This window comes from Lissotriton vulgaris, chromosome 11 (assembly GCF_964263255.1).
Source record: "Lissotriton vulgaris chromosome 11, aLisVul1.2, whole genome shotgun sequence".
Taxonomy (NCBI): Eukaryota; Metazoa; Chordata; class Amphibia; order Caudata; family Salamandridae; genus Lissotriton; species Lissotriton vulgaris.
The window spans coordinates 421779595-421802413 of record NC_141699.1 but is presented as its reverse complement, the minus strand read 5'-3'; the positions used below and the strand labels follow the sequence as shown (position 1 = coordinate 421802413).

The following is a 22819-nucleotide window of genomic DNA, read 5'->3' as shown; positions in this document are numbered from 1 at the left end:
ATTAAATAAACCAGGCTATCTAACATGTGGTGGGGTTATGCAAATATAGAGATTGGTTTACCACTGCAAACGTCACAGGGAAGTAGATAAGAGAGATCAGGTCTAACACGGTGCAAGCCCTGGACTTTCCACACAAGGTACGGGTTCAAATTCCCTATAAAAGCACCGGGTAGAGGGGACCATCTCAGGCAGATCTTTACAGACTCTGAACAAAACACAATGAAGATGTCTGTAAGTATTTGATCTAGAACATGTGTCATTAAGCTGTCTGTAACTATGTGATCCTGACTAGAACATGTGTCATTGCTGAGTGATTTGAACGGTCTAGGAGTGAGGGTGGAAGTAACACGGAAAGGCTTTGGGCGTCACTTTAATATATAGAACTGTAAGGCGTTATCGCTCAGACTTTCACAACAACAGCTAAGACAGAAAAGCTGCCAATCTTCATGCATATAGCAGTGTCTCATGCAGCACAGGCCTCATACCATTGGCCAATTGGAAGTCATATGATTGGCAGCAAAAACCTGGTGCACAGTTAAGGGTGTCTTACTGCATTTTGTGAATTGCTTATTGGAGACACATACATTTCAAAATATTTGAAGACTAAACCTGGGTTCCAATCTGTTTCACAATATGGATGTAGTCTATCTGCTGTATTCCACTTTGGTTTTCATGCCTCAGTAATGGTCATCATGTTATTCCCGGTTTAGTCTCTGTTCACTAAGAAGTAAGGGTCTAATTACACATATCCTGTAAAATTCCAACCCCTGCACATACCCCGGTACATTATTTCTGCCAAACTTGCCAGAATGTAAGGGAGGCAAAAGGTTAGCTTTACTAGGATGTGGATTTTGATGTACTTAGAACTAAAAGTCATATGTTATTCCCCATTACTGCATAAAAACTCCGCATAAGCAGAAATTAACTCCCCGGAAAGTGTGGAACCTTGAGTATGCAGATGCTATTGGGTGCAAAAAATTCTGTCATGTCCTTGGTGTGGTCAGTGTCAAATAACATACGACAAACAGAAGAAAGATATCGAGCTTCCATATTAGTTGTATGAAAATAACCAATTTGTTTTTTTATTTAACAGTTTTATGTACTGTGAACTGCACCAGCTGTCAGAAGTACATGTTACCTGAAAAAGAAAATGAGAGTAGCGTGTTGGAAGTGGGAAAAATAATGAAAGGATGGCATAGCATTAAAAAAAGCAAGTCACCTTGGGAAACACAGTAGTGGGCCCTGTAGTGGGGTAATGGCCTTAGTTGAGGTGCAAGCAAAAAGCTGCATTGTCAAAGCCCTATTGAAGGACAATAGAGCCAGCTGAGTTCTGCGATGAAAGGATAGAATGTTCCATACTTTATTAGCTAGCTGGGAAAAAACGTCATGGCAAAGTTTGACTTGTATTTAAGTGTTTCAACTAGATGAAAATTCTTACTCCGTAATACATGTTGGTCTTGCGAGACAATTGGAAGATCTTCCCAACAAGACAGTATTTTCATGTGGATGGCTCTATTTATTTATTTAGTTAGTTATAAGTGAACTGGTTTATATCTATAGATCCCTTCTTGAGTCAACGGATCAAAGGACTATATTGTTGAACATTAGACTGGTACAGTTCCTGGACACCTTTAAAAACCTTGTCAAAACACTTGTACAGACATAGGTTGGGTAGGAGGAGGAATGAAGAAGGCCCACAATAAGAATCCCTGTGTGTACTACTCAGTGGAGGTTTGCTAAGGAAAATAAACACCAGTTGCTTCCTAACCCGTTGGGCTAAGTACAAAATCAACATCACCTTGTCTGTCCCTTGGTTATTTGCACTTTCAACATAAATTTGCACAATTGCACAAAAGCACTTTTAGCACAAATTTGCAAAATTGCACAAATATATTTATGTTTTTGCAGGCTGTTAGAGCCCATAAACTATGAGGTCTTCAAGCCCGTAAAGTCATGTATGAGTACTTTTAATACTCCTCCTTTCCTGTGTCTAAATATCGAAACATTCTGCTTAAATTTGCACACGTCATAGGCTTCGCCAGCTTTTAATCTTTGCACATTTGCACTTTTTGCGAAATTGTCCACTGTATGTGCCGCAAATGTTGTATTATTGATCGCTCCCCAAATGAGAATGAATGTGTTCATGATTGATAGCCATTTTTTAGATTTTCTATTTATCTGTTTTAATGTGTATGTCCTCTTGTAGAGGTGTATTGTTTTAATTGACTAATAAACATATTATTTACTCAGATACCTTGCTAATTAGTTGCAGCTGAGCAATCATTTGGACTAGCAAGGATCAGTTATGTAGCACGCATGCGACTGTCTCATGCCTACTTGCCTCTCAAAGACATGATTTTTCCAGAAACTCCCTTCACTTCCCAACGAGACAGCTCAAATTTGGTGTTTCACTTTCAAATTTCATGGCCGAGTAGGAGAACTGAATAAATGTGGGAATTATTTCTATAGTGGAAACAAACTAACCTCTTGGAGATAACAAGTAAGTGACGTAGTAGAATGGCCTAGTGATAGAGTGAAGGTGTATTTAGTTATATTTCACTATCTGCCCTTTCGTGTCACCATGCCCCTTCTCCATCATCTGTGCAAACTCCTCTCACTAATTGCCATTATTTCACAGCAACCCTGCACACTTACTCCGTCAGAGGGCAGACCCCACATTAGATCCAAATCCCCTAAGGAATGAAGTAAGAATATTGCCAAAAACATGGCGGTGGAAAGTGGAAATTGTCACTGATTTATATTTGGTTACTTTGTGATTTCCAGCTAACTGCATCACTGTGACATTGGGGCACAATAGCTGGTGTCGCCAAGAACAAGCAAGGCCAGGGGTAATGAATGAAGCAACAATAAATGTTCGCCACTTTGACTGAAGTAGATTGATTCCATAACTGGTCCACCTTTAATGTGCATGGTTTACTTTTTAAGTAGCCTAAACATAATTGGTTTTCCTGCAGTAGTGCTATGTGTCTGATAATTTGTGTATTTATGTCTCTCACAGATCTTCCTCCCTGCCCTTCTGGCAGCCTTGTTGATACCATCTCTGGCCGATGATGTAAGTAGAAAAACTAGATTATGGTAAAATACAGCTGTTTAAGAATGTAGGCTAACTTGGCAGTGATAGAACCTGATACTCTGTATGCACTAATTATGTACACATTTCCTTGCATGTTTATTTTGTTCACTCTGCTAACCATTTCAGACGCATTTGTTTTCTTGATAAACGGTGGATAGTTACATTGATTAGATCAGAGGGATTATTGATGCCTTGTCTGACATTAATTTTACATTACAGTACTCGTTGGATGTATTTTTTTCAGTCTTCAATATGTTTTGTACTATATAACCAAGCAGCACAAAAAGTTCCTCGAGTATAATGCAACCACACCTACTCAGTACTGGAGAGTTTTGTAAAGAACAATCAAGGGGCCAAAAGGTATATATGGAGTCCAAAAATTCCAATAGTAATCCTAAAAAGGAAACTATATATGGAAAATTAGGAAAGTGTAAGAAAACTGAACAGATTGTCACAACACTGAAATGAGGTGAAGCAGCCAGGTCAAAGGTACAGTGGGAAAATAGGTTCTGCAGGTTTTTTGGGAAAAAATGAGTTAAAAACATTTCTGATGTTTTGGGTGGTTGGATTATAGCTTTTTTTAAATCAAATTTGAAATTGTGAGAAATTGGATTGTTTGACAAAAGGATTCAGTTTTAGTTTTGGCACTCTTGAATTGTAGTTGCAGGACAAAATGTAGTCAATTGAAATATATATTTGGCCTTGTGTGGTTGGAACAGTAAATAAAGAGCTGAGTGAGGAGTATTTCCGAAAGCTGCACCCTCTCTCCATTGCCCACTATGCACGAGCACCCTCTGTAGCAGATGGGTTTATGAATACAGGGTCCCTGTACTCAGAGACTTCTGCATGCGTCCTAACGCCATGCATGTGCCACGTGCAGGCTGGATCCAGAGGCAGTGTACAGCTGACTGTGGTAGTACACATACTCGGCATAATATGTGGCCATGCACGAAGAGTTGTGTGAACTCAAGATTTTAGGTTTCAGGGAAAATAAATATGGGCAGCTGTGCTGGGCAATTAGTCCTGCACACCTGCATCAGAAAGTTTACTTCTCAAACCTGCTGAACTTTGGTCATGCAGAGGTGATTCGGATAACCAGGAGTGGCACTGAGCATGGTTCAAAGACATACCCTCCAGCCAGACCCGACTGCACCCAGACACCATGGACGCTGCAAACTCATTTTGTGGGGGTTAGTTTAGAAATAGAATCCATGGATAGCTGTACACTGCCTTGGAAGGTTGTGTGCCCTGGAGAAAGTTATTGATTCCGTTCTGGGAAGGACATGGCTTTTGTAGTTCGGACTGGACTGTTCCCATGGGGCACAGGGTCAGAGCTGATTTGCATATCGCCATTGTCTAACCCGGGGTGGTGTGGAGTGCAAAAAAACGATGGATTTGGGCCCAGATCTTCGGACTGGGGTGAGTGTGTGACATTGATCCACATTCGGTCCATCACTTGTTGTTTTTGCAAATTCCGCCCTAAGTGCGCTGGGGATGCCCAGACGTGGGTCCCAGGCACTCCACACCACTGGAGTCAAGCTAGCCGGGCTGATGAGAGGTGTTACCTCGAAACCGGTCCGGTCCTCGGATGCTTGATTCCGTTCTGGGAAGGACATGGCTTTTGTAGTTCGGACTGGACTGTTCCCATGGGGCACAGGGTCAGAGCTGATTTGCATATCGCCATTGTCTAACCCGGGGTGGTGTGGAGTGCAAAAAAACGATGGATTTGGGCCCAGATCTTCGGACTGGGGTGAGTGTGTGACATTGATCCACATTCGGTCCATCACTTGTTGTTTTTGCAAATTCCGCCCTAAGTGCGCTGGGGATGCCCAGACGTGGGTCCCAGGCACTCCACACCACTGGAGTCAAGCTAGCCGGGCTGATGAGAGGTGTTACCTCGAAACCGGTCCGGTCCTCGGATGCTTGATTCCGTTCTGGGAAGGACATGGCTTTTGTAGTTCGGACTGGACTGTTCCCATGGGGCACAGGGTCAGAGCTGATTTGCATATCGCCATTGTCTAACCCGGGGTGGTGTGGAGTGCAAAAAAACGATGGATTTGGGCCCAGATCTTCGGACTGGGGTGAGTGTGTGACATTGATCCACATTCGGTCCATCACTTGTTGTTTCTGGAGAAAGTTATGGCAGAAGGCAGAAGTGCCCAGAGGCCCACTGCCCACTGCCAGTGGCTGAAGCCCATACTTCTGTAGACTCCATAGACTGAGGATCTTAGGGGGTGTAGTGAAAACACAATAAATACTAGCTTGATATGTTGTGTATGGATGGGTGCAATGACCTCAGAACGTTTACTTTCCCAATCAGGGTAAATGCACACAAAGCTGATTTGGGAGATACAAGTGGGCACATAATGTTGCCAAATGCCTATGGACATACACCACTGCATTTGTGACCCTTGAATTTTGCCGACAAGACCAAAACACATTTTTGTGTCCTAAACAAGCAGTGCACAGCCAAAGGTTCAAATTGTGCCTGGTGAAAGCAAGACAAGTAGTATATCTGCCAAGCACTCCTTGTGGTCTCATCCCATCCACCTATCATCATCTGTACATGGTATAGGTCCTTACTTGGTTACATGGAGGGCTGAATTGTGATCTGAATCTTGTGCCGTCTATTGCACCCACTGTTCAGGTGGCTAAATTCTTTAGCCAAGACATTTCCCATGGTATTGATCTGTATACATTCAATACAGCCAACACTCTAGTGATTTGATGCTTTTGATTAGAGTTTGTACCATTGCTCAAAATGTAATATCGTTTATTAGACTCTATGCCATTTAAACTCATCTGATGATGCCCTGCAGGCACTTCCTAATATTAAATTTGAAGAGGCGCAGCAATTCCACACTGTAGATGTTTTGCTCACACTTCTAATGAGTTGATCTATTAAATTAAATCTGATGATGCTATGATGATTTCTGTTCACTTCTGTTTTGTCATTTCACGGTAGACCTGGTCGCATATGTCTCCTCTGAAGATCATGTTGTAACTGCTAAGTGTTTCCTGTTTTCTCCGGCAGTGTGTCAACCTTACTAACCGGGACAATGATGGCGGCAGTGTTCACCAGACGGTGAACATCAACAATGAGCAGAACATTGTCAATATCAACACTAACGCTGGGTGGAACTCAGTGAACTCCATCTGGGACTACAACACTGTGAGTACCTGAGAGTGTGGGCTTTACATCAACGTGAAAAAAATGTGGACGACCAAATACAAAAGTAGATAGCATGTATATGTATAAAACACATTAGTGTTAAGGGGAATGTTGGGTCTCCTTGACTGGGAACCATCAATATGCTCGACCACCACTTCTTGAGCCATTGACTGGACTCTGTGGCCACTATGTTGGTGATAATTTGGCCTGGATCCAACTCTTTATCACGGGCCATACCATTCTACTCAAGCTCGGAACCTCAGTATCCATACCCGAAATTGTAAAATATGGGTAAGACAAAGCCTAGGCTTTTCTCCATGTAAATTAATAAGCTACTTCTAATGTTAGAAGTATACTACGTCAATCGTATGTCAATGACACACAATTTTATAGGGAGTTTAAAAGCTATAAATAAACGATAATTTAATTTCCCCTCACGCTTTGAACATGGTATGCAGCTGTATGGCATTTGAAATTGATAAAATGGAAGTCATTAGTGCATATTAACAAGGGTATATCGCCGCCAGAACGTCACTTTTAGTGATGTTCTGGTGGCGTTAACTCCTCCTTATTTACAAAGCAGAGTTAAGCCACTTAATAGGCTTAACTCCGCCTTCTAAATAAGGCACCTTTTCACGCTTCACTTGGCATGAAAGGGGCTTGCAGTTGGTGTTGCAGTGGGCATTCTGCTGCCACACCCATTGCTCTTTGACAGTACCCCATATTTACAAGGATGAGACAGCGTCAAAAACTAAGTCCAGGTAAAACCTGGTCTTAGGATGGCAATACGGGGAGAAATTAATAATTTCTCCTCATATTTAACTCTTTCTATGTGTGCTGCATTCTGCACCACACATAGAAACATCACATCTCCTTTAAAGATTATATATGTGCAGAAAGTTGTGCCTTCCTGCACATAAGCAATCCCCTCTGCAGCGCAGGCACCATTGCAACATGGCGGAAGGGTGGCTGGTGTTGCGCTAGGCAGCTTTTTAGCGCCAGCACTAGGGGAAATACATGGGTTCACCGTATTTTAAAAAATACGGCACATCCCTGTGTTTACAAATGTCAGAGCGCGGCGCTACAAATTTTGGCCTAACACTGCACTCCGACATTTTATTATAAATACCCCCCATTATTTTCTAGATTATAGCTAGAATAAGCAATTGGCTAAATGACACAATATCACCATTATTTATGCAAATGGTATCAGTGCTCTGATAGTGAAAAATACAAGTTTTGAATATGTAAAATACATGTTTAATTCACAGATTCCTATTTAACAGCAGTTCTATACATTTGAAATATAAAGTAATTTATCAAACGGTCAGGAGCTTGAGGATCTAAGGTGCCGGCCTTGCATCTCCTCACCGTTCAATGCTCAGCCTTAGAAGGCGGGAGAATGGCATTGCTTGAGCAAAACACATGAAACTCACTGCCACTAACACACTCCAACACTCAAAAGGGATCCTGAAAAACTACTTTTCGCTCACTAGGTTCATTGTTGTAGAAGACAACTACCTTTCCTCCACCCAATGATGGTTTTCATGAAGACAGTACCTAAATGTTCCATTCATTCATTTATCCAATGTTCACAGTGCTATTAAAGGGCACCTTCCTGGTTGCACACAGAATGCTCATCAGACAGACAAACCCATTAAACTACAAGACTTGACCAGTGTTGTGTTGGACATGGATGGGAGGGGTAGGTAACACCATAGGCTCGTCCATTAACATTTGAGCAGACTGAGCTCACATAAATTGAGTGTGGAAATTATACGTTTAGTGCTGTTTGATAGCAGGAAGTGGGAGATTGTGGCCCTCCAAAGGCGGTGGATTGAAGTACCAGGAAGTCAAGAGATTTCCTTGTGAACTTAAACATAATTATCTATCTTGTTAAAGGAAAGATATGATGCTCCAATGTTATGTCAGTTCATCCTGCAAACATTTACAGTTCTGTTTGTTTTTCAGAGATTACTTGCTGTAGGAACTAATATTATTGGCAAAAAAAGTACGAAGATTGTTTGGAGGGCGGGCCATTGGATTTAGGAATATTTAAAGCTTCATGTTGTGGTTTTCTCTTTATTTATTTTCTGATACAACAGTTGCACACAGTTTGCCAAAGCATGTACGCATATTGCATGCATGCACATTTATGCCTGCAGTCCATATCCATTCCGTTTTTTTAGGTCTCGCGACCTATCGATGCGCACAAGCGCATCGAGCGGAGCGAGAATTCAAGTCGGCAATACACAAGTCAAACCAAGGGCTTTTCAGCCCCGCGGTTTTCTTGCAGTTCCCGTGTACATGCACGCGCATCTCTTGCAAGCCCAGCCTCTCGCATTCCCAGGCTCTCCCGCCCCCATCCGGCATCAGGCTTCTCCTCCCCTAGCAGCACTCCTCCCACACCAGCACCTACCCCTCCCACACCAGCCCCTCCCCTCTCTCTCCCTGCAAACACAGCCTTGCCCTAGCAGCACTCCTCCCACACCAGCACCTCCCCCCTCCCACACCAGCACCTCCCCTCTCTCTCCCCGCAAACACAGCCTTGCCCTAGCAGCACTCCTCCCACACCAGCACCTCCCCCCTCCCACACCAGCACCTCCCCTCTCTCTCAACGCAAACACAGCCTTGCCCTAGCAGCACTCCTCCCACACCAGCACCTCCCCCCTCCCACACCAGCACCTCCCCTCTCTCTCCCCGCAAACACAGCCTTGCCCTAGTTTTACGACTTGTGCCTTGGTTGTACAAAACATCAGCTGGATAGTGTAACTTGAACGCCCGAAGCGCCAACTTCATATACGGCGCATGGTCCGTGTTTTTCAGAGTGTAAACCATTCACAAACATTTTCACGTTAGTGGTTGATATCAGCAAGTATACAAGATCTTATTTATGCTTTTAAATTTGAAATTCCGATTACCAGAAACGTATGTTCAAAGCAAACCGTCATGTGGTTTTAAGGAAAAGTCCACCTTTTGCACGGGCTTAAAGCAGCCCCACAGCTTTGTGTGCAGACAATGACGCTGCCAGGCTCTCTGCTCTGCTAAGCTTCTGTGAATGCGCGTTCAGATTGTTTTACCTACTTGTTGAGTCTGATGACTAGCGTAATTATATCAATCTGCTGTATAAACAGAGTGCGCCCTGGTACTCTAACCACGTGTGTAGTATTTTAATATGTCAGCTTATATTGGAAAGTTTTCAATGAGTGAGTAACACCATACGAAGTAAATGGAATTAACAAATCGACTAATCGAAGGGGAGCAAATTCTGATTTATAAAAGTGATGAAGATGCCAGCTTTCCCTTTTGCGAGGATGAGTTGGAACATTCCACTTTTCTAGGTACCTCATCATATGGAACTGACCCTGACTTTGGTTTTATCGTGACTAGATTATTGCAACACACACGCTACGCCACTCGCACACGCAACGCAACTCACACACGCAACGCCACTCACACATGAAACGCAACTCACACATGCAACGCCAATAACACATGCAATGCCACTCACACATGCAACGCCACTCACACATGCAACGCCACTCACACATGCAACGCCACTCATCCACGCAATGCCACTCATCCACGCAACGCCACTCATCCACGCAACGCCACTCACACATGCAACGCCGCGCACCCACGCTACACGACTCACACATGCAACGCCACTCACACATGCTACGACACTGACACATGCAACGCCACTCACACATGCAACGCCACTCACTCAAAGCAACGCAATTCACTCACACAACGCCACTCACACATGCTACGCCACTGACACATGCAACGTCACTGACACATGCAACGCCACTCACACATGCAGCGCCACTCACACATGCAGCACCACTCACACATGCAACGCCACTCACACATGCAACGCCACTCACACATGCAACGCCACTCACACACGCAATGCCACTCACACACGCAACGCCACTCACACACGCAATGCCACTCACACACGGAATGCCACTCACACAGGCAACACCACTCACACAGGCAACGCCAATCACACAGGCAACGCCAATCACACAGGCAACGCCACTCACACACGCAACGCCCCTCACACACGCAACGCCACTCACACACGCAACACCACTCACGTTGCCAATAGGTCTCGCAGTAGGAAAGTTGGAGCCATTACCATTGCAAATAACAATGCCTTTTATTTTTTTTCATTTTAAAAACATAAAGGGCTTTGTCATTTACAAAACCAATAGCTCAAACTTTCCTACTGCAAAACCTATTGGCAACGCCAGTGCTTGTTTTATTGAACCAGGCGAACCAGTTGGCCCTGAGGCCTGCATGAGAACTAGCATGCTACAAGAAAACTATTGCCAATCTCCTTTATCTGAGGGAAAATAATTATTAAACGGGGTTTTAGCCACTGTTGCAGTCTACAATCTAGCCCCTTCCTGGTGGGTATGGGTGTTTCATCCCACTTGTTTCTGACCTGATAGACAATTGACTCCCAACATAAGTATAACCAGTTGTCTACGCCCTCCCTCTAGCGATTGCTTGTGTTATATAGGTGTCATACTTCAGTTTATGACAAGTTCGCAAAAAGTGTGTGGTGTATCGCATTCACATCCTGATAAGACCTGATGATGATGATTCAAGTTTCTTGTCTGTTTTAGAATTTAGTGCTTTCAAGTGCTATCAAACAGTCATACTAAGTTAGCAGACCCCTAAGGCCCTGGATATATAGTTTGTCCCCCATTTGAGGAGGTCTTCAATCTACCATTGATTGCTCAGTGTCCCATGCGATTTCCAGGTCATGGCAATGCTTCATTTGGCTGGTGATTTCGCCAGAGCTATAAATTGCACAAGATATTTAGTTTTGTTCATGTGCAGTCTCAGCCCCAAGAGACACTGCTCAGGGGTCCATGTAAGTGTTTTGTTCTTAAGCTCAGCCACAGTCCGCACCCCGTCTTCCGTGTAAGTTACTAATTCAGGGCAGGGCCACACCATTTGTTGGAAGTCCTCTGTTGATGAGGTGCATCTAAGACATTTGGGTTCTATCCCCAAGTTGATGCGGTTCAACGGCACTGGGGTAAGGTATGTTTGATGTGAATAGTTGAACTGGGTGTACTTGATTCTGAGGTTTGACACTGTCTTTACATGCCCCATCGCCCCTTCCTACTTCTCATTTGTCAATACGTGTCCCACAATGGCTTCCCATTTACCCTGTAGGCTGGGGTACTCATTAAGGCCGGTGCCCAGCAGCGCATTGTATAGCAGAGCTACCACCCCCCTAACCCTGCCATATAGTAATGGGAGCCACAGCCTTTCTGAGGTGCTCTGCTCTGAGGGATTTTGGCCCCATTGTTTTTTAAGGATGAGTCAGTGTATTATACTTCAGGAACAGCCCTAAGCCAAGACCATACTACTTAGTCACTTCTGGGAATGTGAGCAATATGTTGGGTTGAAATATATCTCCGAAAGGGGGGAAGTTCGTTCCCTGACCAGTGCTTTGTGTCATGATGCTGGGTGATTGTTTTGAAATCAGTGTTTGCCCTTAGCAGCAGGACCGGAAAGTAGGGAATATTGGGCATTCCAGTGAGTACATACTTATGCCAACAATACTTTGCCACCTTGGCGGGTCTGCCAACCATAACATCAGACACCCCTTGGTCTAGCAGCCATTCCAGTAATGACTGCTCTCAGAGTCCCCGTGCAATTTGAATTGCCTCAGGAGTCAAATCATTCGACAGCCATTTCATGGGCTACTGCAGCTGGGCAGCTGCATAATATAACTCGTAGTTGGATACTCCCAGACTCCCTCTATCCATCGGGTTGTGTAACTTCTGCAGAGCTGCCCTCTTCCTGCCACATCCACAGACCAAGTCTGTCAGGTCTCTGTCAAACTCTTTGAAAAAGGTTCTAGGAAGCTGCAAAGGGAGTGCCGCGAAATAGTACAGCAACCTCGGCAGTACCAGCATCTTAGCTATCACAATTCTTCTTATCAGAGAAGTGTATTGACCTGAACTCCTGCAGTATGGTTAGTACATCGGGGAGATCCCTTTGTACTTTCATGAGGTAGAAAAGAGTCTCATCCACATACCGGGAGATGACATCCTATGTGCCATAGTGTGTTATTCCCCACTCTGGGTCTCTCGTCCGAATAAGAGCCACAAGCAGATTTATGACTAGTACACATATTAATAGCACCCCTGCCTTGTGCCCCAGCTAAAGGGGAAAGATGCAGAAATGTCTCTTTTCGTGTGCACTCTAGGTGTCAGAGTGTAGCATAGGAGGTAAATCCAGCATCTAATGTCATGATCGTACCCTATGCATTCAAGTATTGCCTCTAGGAACGGCCATCCCAACATATCAAATGCTTTCTTGGTGTCTAGAGGAATCACCATCGGTACTGTATCTTCTTCTGTTCCATTATCATAAATATTCATTGCAGATTCAGGAAAGTATTCCTCCCTGGTATAAACACATTTTGATCCAGGTGCACCAGTGTACTAATCACTTGGGTCAACCTGTTTGCTATCACCTTTCCTAAAATCTTGCAGTCAGTGTTAAGCAACGACCAATAGGATCACACGTTTGAGTGATCGCGATTCGCTTATACTTCATGTCATGTTTAACCTGTATTTCTTATCCTCAAATTATGTCTCTAGTTTATCGTAATATGTTCTGGTAGCGTGTACACACCTCTTCTCTGAATTTCACCAGGCACTACTCTTCAAAGTATGAAAAATCCACAAGCTCTGATAGAGCACCACTGTATACACTTATATCTGAGTATTGAGGAATTCATGTAGCTCTCACATGGCACTCTAACACTATCTGCTTTATTCAGCTCCATCTCATTACTGAAGAGCACACACATTCTCATGATGCATTTCTACAATGACTTTAACTGTGCATTGATATTTCGGTGCAAACAGATTCACAGATATCTCACAATTCACCTCCTTACTGGTATGCACCATACATTCATGTTCTTGGTTAGACAATAACAGGGCTCTAATGCACTTCTATCCTGATGTACACTAAGCACTCCTATCCTCTACATGGTCAACAACATATCTGCGACAATGTCCCTCACTTCTGCAATTGACTGCTATCCTTGCTCTGAGACATTTGCATTTATTATATTTCACAGATGTTAAATTCTGAAACATGACCAGCCAGCCAAACTCTGAGACACTGAGTATTCACATTTTACACAACTGCAACATGTACCAATAGCCAAGTACTGAGACATTAACCTAGACTGACGTACAAGTACTGAGACATTTAGAATACTCTGATGTTGAACATCAGTGTTTACTAACATTATGCACTGATATCCCAGTAGTAAAGGCATATATTGAACCACACTTTGCTCCGCTGTGGTACAATGGTGTCCCAGACATGGATACAAAGTACCAGCTTCTTTGACATTGCCGTAGAGAGCATTGATAGACATGGTTCCTCCTCTCTCACCATAATAGTACGTGGTACAATGGGAAAACATATGATTTATGCCCAACTGACTTAGTTAATGAAAGCTTGTTGACATACTACTAAATCCACTGTAGAGAGATGTGCAAGAAGTAGATTGAGAGAAATAGTAGTTAGGTATATTGCAGTGTTCACGCATCACTTTAGAATGAGGTGCATAGACAGTATACCTTAGCCCTGATGAGACCCGATACATTTTAATTGGGCCAAAATGTCAACAACAAACTTTTGATTGCAGTTTCGTTGACCCGCATTGCATACCTCAAATAGAGTTTTGGCAGGGCTCAGTGTTGTTTAAAGTGGCCATAACAACCTTGGTTTTCATGACACACATCCCACTGGACACTTCTTATATGTATTTCAGGTGGAAAATTATACTGCACGTCAATGTGGTCCCCACTTTATACACCCCAGTCCCTCCTGGCGGGAGGGATTTTCAAAGTATTGTATTTCAAGGGGTGAAGGTTATGCCTCTCTTCTCCTGTCTGCAAAAAATAAGAGTGCTCAAAATCAAACTTTATTACAAAAAACTAGAAAATGTCATACTTCCACAGAACGCACAAGCAATGTCAGACCTTCCATTTCCATGTCCTGAATCATGCTTGCTCTGCCAGATAATAAAGAGCATTGGCAAGTTGTGCCTGAATACCCAGAGATAAGCTCCGCACACCCTTTCTCCCTATCCTTCTGTACCCATGAATGCCAGGCTAGAACAATAATATGAATACTTATGATAACAATTTATTGTACATACCACACTTCTCCATTTTTTAGCAATGCAAAATAACAAATAATATAACAAAATGTAATACTATATATTTAATTTAAAATAAAATACATATATTAGATTGATTCAATTAATATATACATGAAAAGGTCCATATAACATTGCTTGATTTGTATACTGTTCTCTTCACTGGTAGTGTTTTCCTTGAGCTTCTGATAGGCTTTTTTGTATGAATCTACCTACCTAGTTTAGAAGAACCCTCACTCACCACTTTCTCTCTCATACTTATTGCCCATCTCTCTCTCTCTCTCTCTTTCTCTCTCTCTCGACCTCTCCATCTCTTCATTTCTCAATGGCCCTTGGTTGGTAGATCACTATTAAAATCAAAAGACTTTATTAACTTTATATGTTGTTTACAATAAATTTACATCTGCAGACAGTTTTCCCTACTTGGGGCCCAATAAGATGTTGAGCGGAAAGCCTCTGACTGACAGTCGGATTCTTTTCAACTGTGTTGGAACCCTTCCGACTGACTCAGTCGGTTTACAATCTGACCGATTAAGATGTTCTCAGTTGAATTGTAAACCGCTTGGTCATTCCAAATCGGTTCGGAATGGCTCTCGGAGTATCCCTGTCAGTCAGAACTGCATCGTACACATCTATGGACAGTGTTTCCGACCATGTGATTAAGATGCGGATATCCTACAGCCTTTCTGAGTTGGCCCGACTGACATGGAAAGGCTGTCGGAGAGTGAATGTGGGGGCCCCTAGCAGGCCCCTGTCATCCTGTGACCTCCGGTTGGGGGCCGATGGGGGACCTAATGGATCCCCCTTTAATACCCTGCACTGTGTAGCAGGCAAAATGGGGTGCCTGAGACAGAGTGCAGTGTTTTCTGCACACACCCCATTTCCCCAATGTAACCTGTGTTACGGCCGGATGTCGGTCGGAACACGGACTACCATAGGAATCAATGGGAATCCGTCAAACAGTGTTCAATCGCATCATAATCAGTCGGGCGAAACCGCCACTCACAAGTCGGTCAAAACCTATTCAGAGAAGGTGTTGGGCAGAAAGTTTCCGCCCGACATTGTAATCGGGCCCTTTATCTCTCATAAATGCTGCACAATTAGCAGAAATTGCAACTCAAAACCGTCCACAAAATGACACTTTGTTGAATTATTAACCTATGATGCACTACATAAATTCCTATCTCTGCTTTCATAAACACTTGAAACCTGTTCCAGAATGCTCACCGATGGCCATCTCCGCCCTTCATGCGCGTTCTGCCCCATTATCAAATGCATTGTTTCTAGCCAAGCCTGATTTGTTTACAAAATTATATAGGATTCAAGAAATTATATTATTACTTCAGCCACAGTAAACATGGCCTCACAAATCACAGCAGGTTCAGTGTGGCTGCTGAAGTAGCCTGGTTGTCTGAATCGACTTGGCATCTATGCTTCAAAGCAACACTCTATCAGGCATTTGGAGGATATGGCATGTCTTCATCATTCCCCTATGCACATTTTATCAACATTTTATCAATCCACTACTCACAGGGACCCATCATTCCACAATCTACTGAATAATTTAAACTTTGGATTTTTAACATGTGTCCTGCTGCTTTGCCAGATAATAGTTTTTAAACAGCCATTCTGCTCCTCTGTGACAGAATACAAACAGTAGCAAAAGATCAGTTATGATTTTAATAATCTCATACTATCTAGAATGTAAACCCAGAGGGTAGATCAAATATAAAAGACTTTCTTGAAAACCTTTCATCTCTACACAATAAGCAAAACGGAATGATGAAAATATGTTAGAATATCAACCACAGAAACATTGTGCTATCAAAACATAGGGGCCAAAATATTGGAAACCACAATACAGAGAAGATATGTGTATATGTAAGTAGAGATGTAATAGTCTTAACTCCATATAAATGTATCAAGACGATATACATAGTCAAGGTATATATATGTGTAGTTAATTAAAATAATCATATTCTTACCTATCTGTACTTATCAACTTGATATTTTGGTCCTCAATATTTTAGTCAAAATAATTTGGTAGGACGAGATACTGGAATTGATGTTACGGAGGAATACTAGGCATCTAGAAGGAAAAGGAGGAAAACCATTTTATCTAAACATCAAAATGCATACATATTATTGTTATTAATTTTTTACCTGTTTCAAAGATTTACAAAAAGGCATATTATGTTGAGGGCTTTCTTGATTAGTCAGAAATGGTACTTTTTCACTCTAACTTACTTTATTTACATTGGAAGGTGCATTTGTTTGCTTCAAAACATCCCTAATTGTACGTTTCCGCCTCCCGCTTTCAACAAGGAATTCATGCCAGTGTAAAAATTCAGTAAAAGGTGTTTATCCATTTACACTGATAAGGGTTTTTCCTTTCATTGTGATTGTACCAGTGTTTTTGCATTTGAACTTAAAACAGGCATGCTTAAACATAATACAAAATAAATGTCTGGATACATAAGGCTATCTATGAATAGCAGTTGAGTGTTAATTGGCATATGTGCTTAATGGTCTGGTGGCTTAGTGGACTAATGCGTCCACTGTTGGGACCTGTGCATTACCTGATGTTCACAGGTTCAAATCTTGGTGGGTTCACTCATCCTTTCATCCTTCTGAGGTCGATAAAATTAGTATTTTTGAGTTGGGTAACAATAAACATCTGTTATTCAGCGCCATGACACCTTCTGGGTGAAGATGCGCTTTACAAATACTTATGTTCTGTGCAAGAGGAGGTTGCTCAGTGGTCAGATGCTGTTATCATGTTGCGTTGAATGTGTGTTGTCTATATAGCATTAATGAGGGTGATAGCATGTCGAGCTAGAGCAACTACAGCAGATATTTGCCTTTAATGTGCACATCACATTTACAGGTGCCAGTAAAGTAGGTGATGCTAGTAAGATAGCTCACTATAATAATGTTTCCGCTAAAGAGGTGTTTGCGTAACCTGCAAGTCACAAAGAAGGTTGTATGACATAGGCACGCATAGCTAAACCACGCATGCTTCTACCACGCTTCCTGAACAGCAAATGTGCCTTAACTATGCATTCCTTTACCATGCATGCCTTTACCATGTAATGTTGTTGTGAAGGCTTGTTTGGTAAAGGAATCCGCGTGGTTAAGATTGCCACTACCCCGACCTCCCTCCCTGCACTAAGCCCTAAAATTCTAATCTCTTACCTCGCCTTTCCATCCTCAGACCTTAAACCAACCTCGTCCTGTGCTAAAATTTACCCCTTCCCTTCCCCTGCCCTGAGGCCTAAAACTCTGCCCCCTTTAACAAACTGCCCTGACCCCGCCCTGAAACTTACCCTGCACTGCCCTTAAAATGACCCCAACCCTCTCCCCTGCCTAGATCAGTAAAACCCTGTCCCCTTTAAAAGAAATGCCCGATCCCTACCTACCTTGAACCCTAAATCCAACCCCAAACCTTTAAAAAACTACCCTGACCCACGGCCCTGACACTTTCCCCAGTGCTGCCCTTAAAATTACCCCTAACGATCTCCCCACCTAAAACCCTAAAACCCTGCCCCCTTTAAAATGAACTGCCCAGACCCCAGCTGCCCTGAACCCTAATCCAACCCTTAAAAACTACCCCCAAACCAAGCCCCACTTACCTGTCCTCGTCCAGAGCTTCCAGTTGCGCCGCTTTCTCCAATCTCCAAACCCATCCGGACACTAAACTGCACTATCTGCCTTAACCAGACATGTGTAAAAAATAAAAGACTAATGCATATGCCTATTTTAATGCACCCCATATACATATAAAAAAGACACAGTTCACTGATGTGTACTTTAACGCCTTTGATAAAAAAATATATGATCTTAATGTAAATGGCATTACATGAAAGTCATAATGCCACCGTTCCTGTTTGTACTGCGGTGGGATTAGAGGTGTAACCAGGGAGTAAAGGACAGCATGGCCTGCAAACAAACTGACTCGTTCCTAATTTCCCATTGAGTGCCACAGTTCTGCTGTACACTGCAACCTAGAGTAATAACAGTGGCGGCTGGAATGGCTCACCGGTGGTGAGGCGGGTGGTTGCGCACAGGAGGGAGGTCGCACACATTAAAAAAAATGTTTTTACAAAAAATAAAATAAACGTACTTTAGCGCCGAGTCCCGCATCTACGCTCCTGCTCTTCTCCATCTCAGACAGAAGCACAGCCAGGCCCCATTGTCCACTCACAACTGTGATTGGTAGGCATGCAGGCTCCCCTGACCAATCACAATGCTGCAATGCAGCGTTGTGATTTGGTTTGAGCGTCCTGGTTGGACGCTCAACCAGGGAATGGAAGCCTGGGCATGTTCTCCATGCAAACTGTAATGCAGCCTGCATGGAGAATGGGGAAAGTGTGCATGACTCGGGCCGCCCAAACAGTCATTATGCCCTTAAAAGTGGGCAAACTGCCCCTCCACTGTCCTGCTCTGAGAGCAGAGCAGTACCGCCCCGCTAAAGCAGCAGGAAGCATTAAAAGATCATAACTTAAAGTTGTTACCATTTAACGCTTCTTCAGCAGTGCGGTGACGCTCCTCTGCCACTGAGTAATAACAACAAAAATGTGCTGGTCCAAAGGCCTTGCTGAGCAGATGCAGTTTTGTGGCTCTTCCCCTCTTCCTTACTACAGCACAAGCTGTCGCATGGAATTCTGCCGTGAGTATTCATTTTGTGGATTTGAACCAGTGACGTCCATAGAATGCATATGTCTCTCCAGAGAACACAAAAAGCTATCTCTCAAGTGTTTAGGGGGTTTTCCCATCAGTTCAGTGCACTTCAGAATGCATCTATTCCATCAAAATTCCACAATAAGCCCATGTCATACACCAGTCTATTGTACACATTGCATTACGTTGATCAAGGTTGTTTTATCTTCCAGGGATTCATTGCAGTCCGGCCCTTTGCTAAGAAGTCCTGCTACGTTCACAGAATGAACAAGAATGTGGTACCCAGTATCCAGGAGCTCGCCCGCCTCACCAAGGAGAAGAAGGTCACAGTGGGAGCGGGGGGACACTGATAGGGCCTGAAACATAAAGATTTTGATGTGCATAGGAGTGACTTACCCTTAGAGGAATCCTGACATTTCCAAATTCCACTCATTTACCAGGCATACTCCTGGGTTATTCCTAACATTTAGTTTCAAACAGCTAGCTTGTTTTCAGTCGCAGTGCATTCAGAGTGCATGTAAGTGTTCATTCCTGCAATCTGCACAGTGCATTCTCTGTAAAAGGGTGCTCTGTCTTAGTGACCCCAATAAGTAATATGACCACTAGTGAAGTGTATCATGTTCTAGATGGATGTACGTCGTTACAACGCATGCTTTTACAATGCATGCCTTTACGATGCAACTTTTACAACGCAAGTCGTTACAACGACTTGCGTTGGGGGGCGCTGGATAGTGAATAGTTTAATTTACTATTCTAACTCCAGTCCCCGTGGATAGTAGGGAAGGTGTTGGATAGTAAATTAAAACTATTCCCTATCCTAAAGCACCCCCCAGCGCAAGTCGTTGTAATGACTTGCGTTGTAATGGTTGCGTCGTAAAGGTACTTCGTTGTAAAAGTTGCGTTGTAAACGCTGTTTACCGTTCTAGATGCAGTTTGTGGAATGCTATATTCAGTTTTGTTTGCCACATTTCATGTATCATGCAAAGTTCATGAGGGCATAATTGGGGTTCTGTGTAGAGCTCTAAAGGCTTCACCTGGTACAGTATCAAGTTCTAAAGCCATATCTGTTGGATTCTGAACCTTTTAGATGGCTCCCTCTAGAGCAGTATATCCAGTTCTGTGGGCTATATCTAACGTACTGTTTCTAGTTAACATTTGGAACTTGAATTGTGTCCCATTTGGAAAGATTTATTGTGGCCATTTCCAAGTAGAGGAGTCATGATGAGGCCAGATCCCCAGAAGACAGGCTATGAAGAAAGATCAAGAGAAAGAAGAAAAGGAGAAGGGAGATGAGGTGTGAGCAGAAGGGGAGAACAGCAGTAAAACCTGTATTTGATTACATCTCTGCCCCCCCCTCTAGGATCAGAAGGCTCCTGCTGGACCACCCCCTCGCTCCTTGCAATACACAGTCACCAGCACTAAAGCAGAGAACTTTGCAGTGTATGGGAAACCCATTGAGGTCATGTGCCAGGGAGTGCCATCCTACATTGCTGAGGAAGATCACGGTGAGTACCCTCCAGGTACACTCCTCAGTGGTAAAATGGTGAGACGAGGGAAGTGTTTTTTTCAAATAATATGCTAAATCTGTGTAACAGTCACATTGAAAGAATCAAACTAGGGCACAGTTAGCCTTAAGATTTGGAGTCTTCCAAACATGTCTGCTACACTGGCCTTTCAGAGGCAATGGCATCCTATGGATAACATCTTAATTTGATGATAGTCCAATCTTGTTCTGATCAACGCATCTCAAACTTAAAATCAATAAAATCATCCAAGGTTAGGTATTCTGTTCTCTTCTTTGATGGAGGGTTTGGTCAGATGTATATTATATGTGTACGCCTTACGTGAGCTGTTTACATACTTACCAGTATCAAAGTTAATATGTTTTGATGAATTAATATGTAGTATTTCTGTTGTTAATTGGGGTTAACTAACAGGTTCTAGCCTAATAATGAATGCACTTTACATTTTTTAATTACTCTGAAGGGGTCACATATCTCCTTTCTTTCCTCCCTCTCTAGGGAACAGCTTCTTTTTGGGAATCGGTGGCTGTGTACAGGCTGACCTTCTCTTCATCCTAAATGTCAGTGTTTGTGGAGGAGTGGGATTCTAATTCCAGACTCATTGAACATCAGATCTTTCAGATTCCTGTCTGCCATTTTGGTTTTCCCGTGATTTACCAGCAGCTTGTCTATTTTATATCTCCTCCTGAGCCGTGTGCCCCAAAAATCTGTAAATAAATCTATTGTAGCATTTCATCCCTCGGTGTCTTATTAACATGTATTAGCGCTGAATGTGAACTTGTTTGGGTGAAGCAGAGTCTCTAATCTTTTAGGTAATGAGAGCTACTTCTGATCAGTGAAAATCATTGTGAGCTACCAAAGGTCAAGTAACTTGCATATTGTTACCAGACACCCCCTCACCCAGCTTCATTAACTTTCAACCTAGGGAAATATTTAGAAGCCCCTATCGCCACTACAACATCACTTTTCAGGACATTGTGGTGGCGATAGGGTCTTCGCCTTATTTAAAAGGTAGTGGCTGCAGATCACTCAGAACCAAGCGGCACGGCTGGTCTTCAGGATCCCTAAATGGCAGTCGGCCAAGCCTCTTCTTGCCAAACTGCACTGGCTCCCGGTCAATCTCAGGGCAGCCTTCAAGATCGGCTGCATAGTATTTAAATCCCTGACCGGCCCCTCCCCTAGGTTCCTGAAATCCCTCATCACTCCATATCACCCCACTCGCAATCTCAGATCTTCCCACCTTCATCTTCTTGCCACTCCTTCTTTCAAACTTGCGAGGATGGGAGGTCGGAGTTTTTCACATCTTGCCCCCACACTCTGGAATTCCTTTCCCCTTTCTCTTAAATCTGCCAACTCTCTTATTCTTTTCCGTAAATCTCTTAAAACTTGGCTTTTCCCCCAATCCGGCTAATCTCTCTCTGCTATCTCACTGATATCCCAATCAGCGCCAGGAAACTCACGGTGTTAGTGCGCTCTAAAAATACCCCCCTAACATAACATAGTGTTAAGACACTTAACATGGCTTAAAGCTGGTTTGTAAATAAGGCGCCCTTTCACGCCATACTTAGTGTGAAAGGTGAAGGCAATTGGTGTTGCTGTGGGCGTTCCAGAGCAACACCCATTAAGTTTGAAGCTGCCCCATATCTACAAAGGTTAGTGTAAATATGGGGCAGCCGCAAAATTAAGACCAGGAAAATCCTAGTCTTACCATGGTGCAACAAGGAGACATTTTTAATTTCTCCTCATTTTTGCTGTTTCCGTGTGTGCTGCGTTGTGCAGCACACATGGAAACAGCAAAACACAATCAATTGTTTATGTGCAGGAAGGTGTCCTTTCCTCCACATAAATAATCATTTAAAAAATTTCATTTTGCAACTTAGATATGTGCTGCATGTAGCAGCACACATAGAAGTTACAAAACACCATTTAAAGATTGTTTATATGCAGGAAGCGACACCTTCCTGCGCATAATCAATCAGTCCCCTCAACGCAGGCACCCTTGCACTTTGGTGGAAGGGTGCCTGCATTGAAACTAGGCAGCTAAATCTAGCACCAGCACGACGAAAACGCACGGCTGCACAATAGTCTTGCAAATATGGTGCAGCCCTTTTCTGGTAAATAGGGTGCAGCCC

The 22819-nt window shown here is 43.2% G+C and overlaps 1 protein-coding gene across 1 annotated transcript; it reads left to right on the top strand.

The window, feature by feature from the left end:
- Positions 1 to 152: 152 nt before the first annotated feature.
- Positions 153 to 21369, top strand: LOC147679925 (gastrokine-1-like). Its single transcript, XM_086944766.1, has 6 exons — positions 153 to 231; positions 3020 to 3073; positions 6129 to 6266; positions 19377 to 19487; positions 20525 to 20669; positions 21186 to 21369. Exons 1-6 carry the CDS (start codon positions 220 to 222, stop codon positions 21275 to 21277), a joined length of 552 nt encoding a protein of 183 aa, XP_086800892.1. The 5' UTR covers positions 153 to 219; the 3' UTR covers positions 21278 to 21369.
- The last annotated feature ends 1450 nt before the right edge of the window (positions 21370 to 22819 follow it).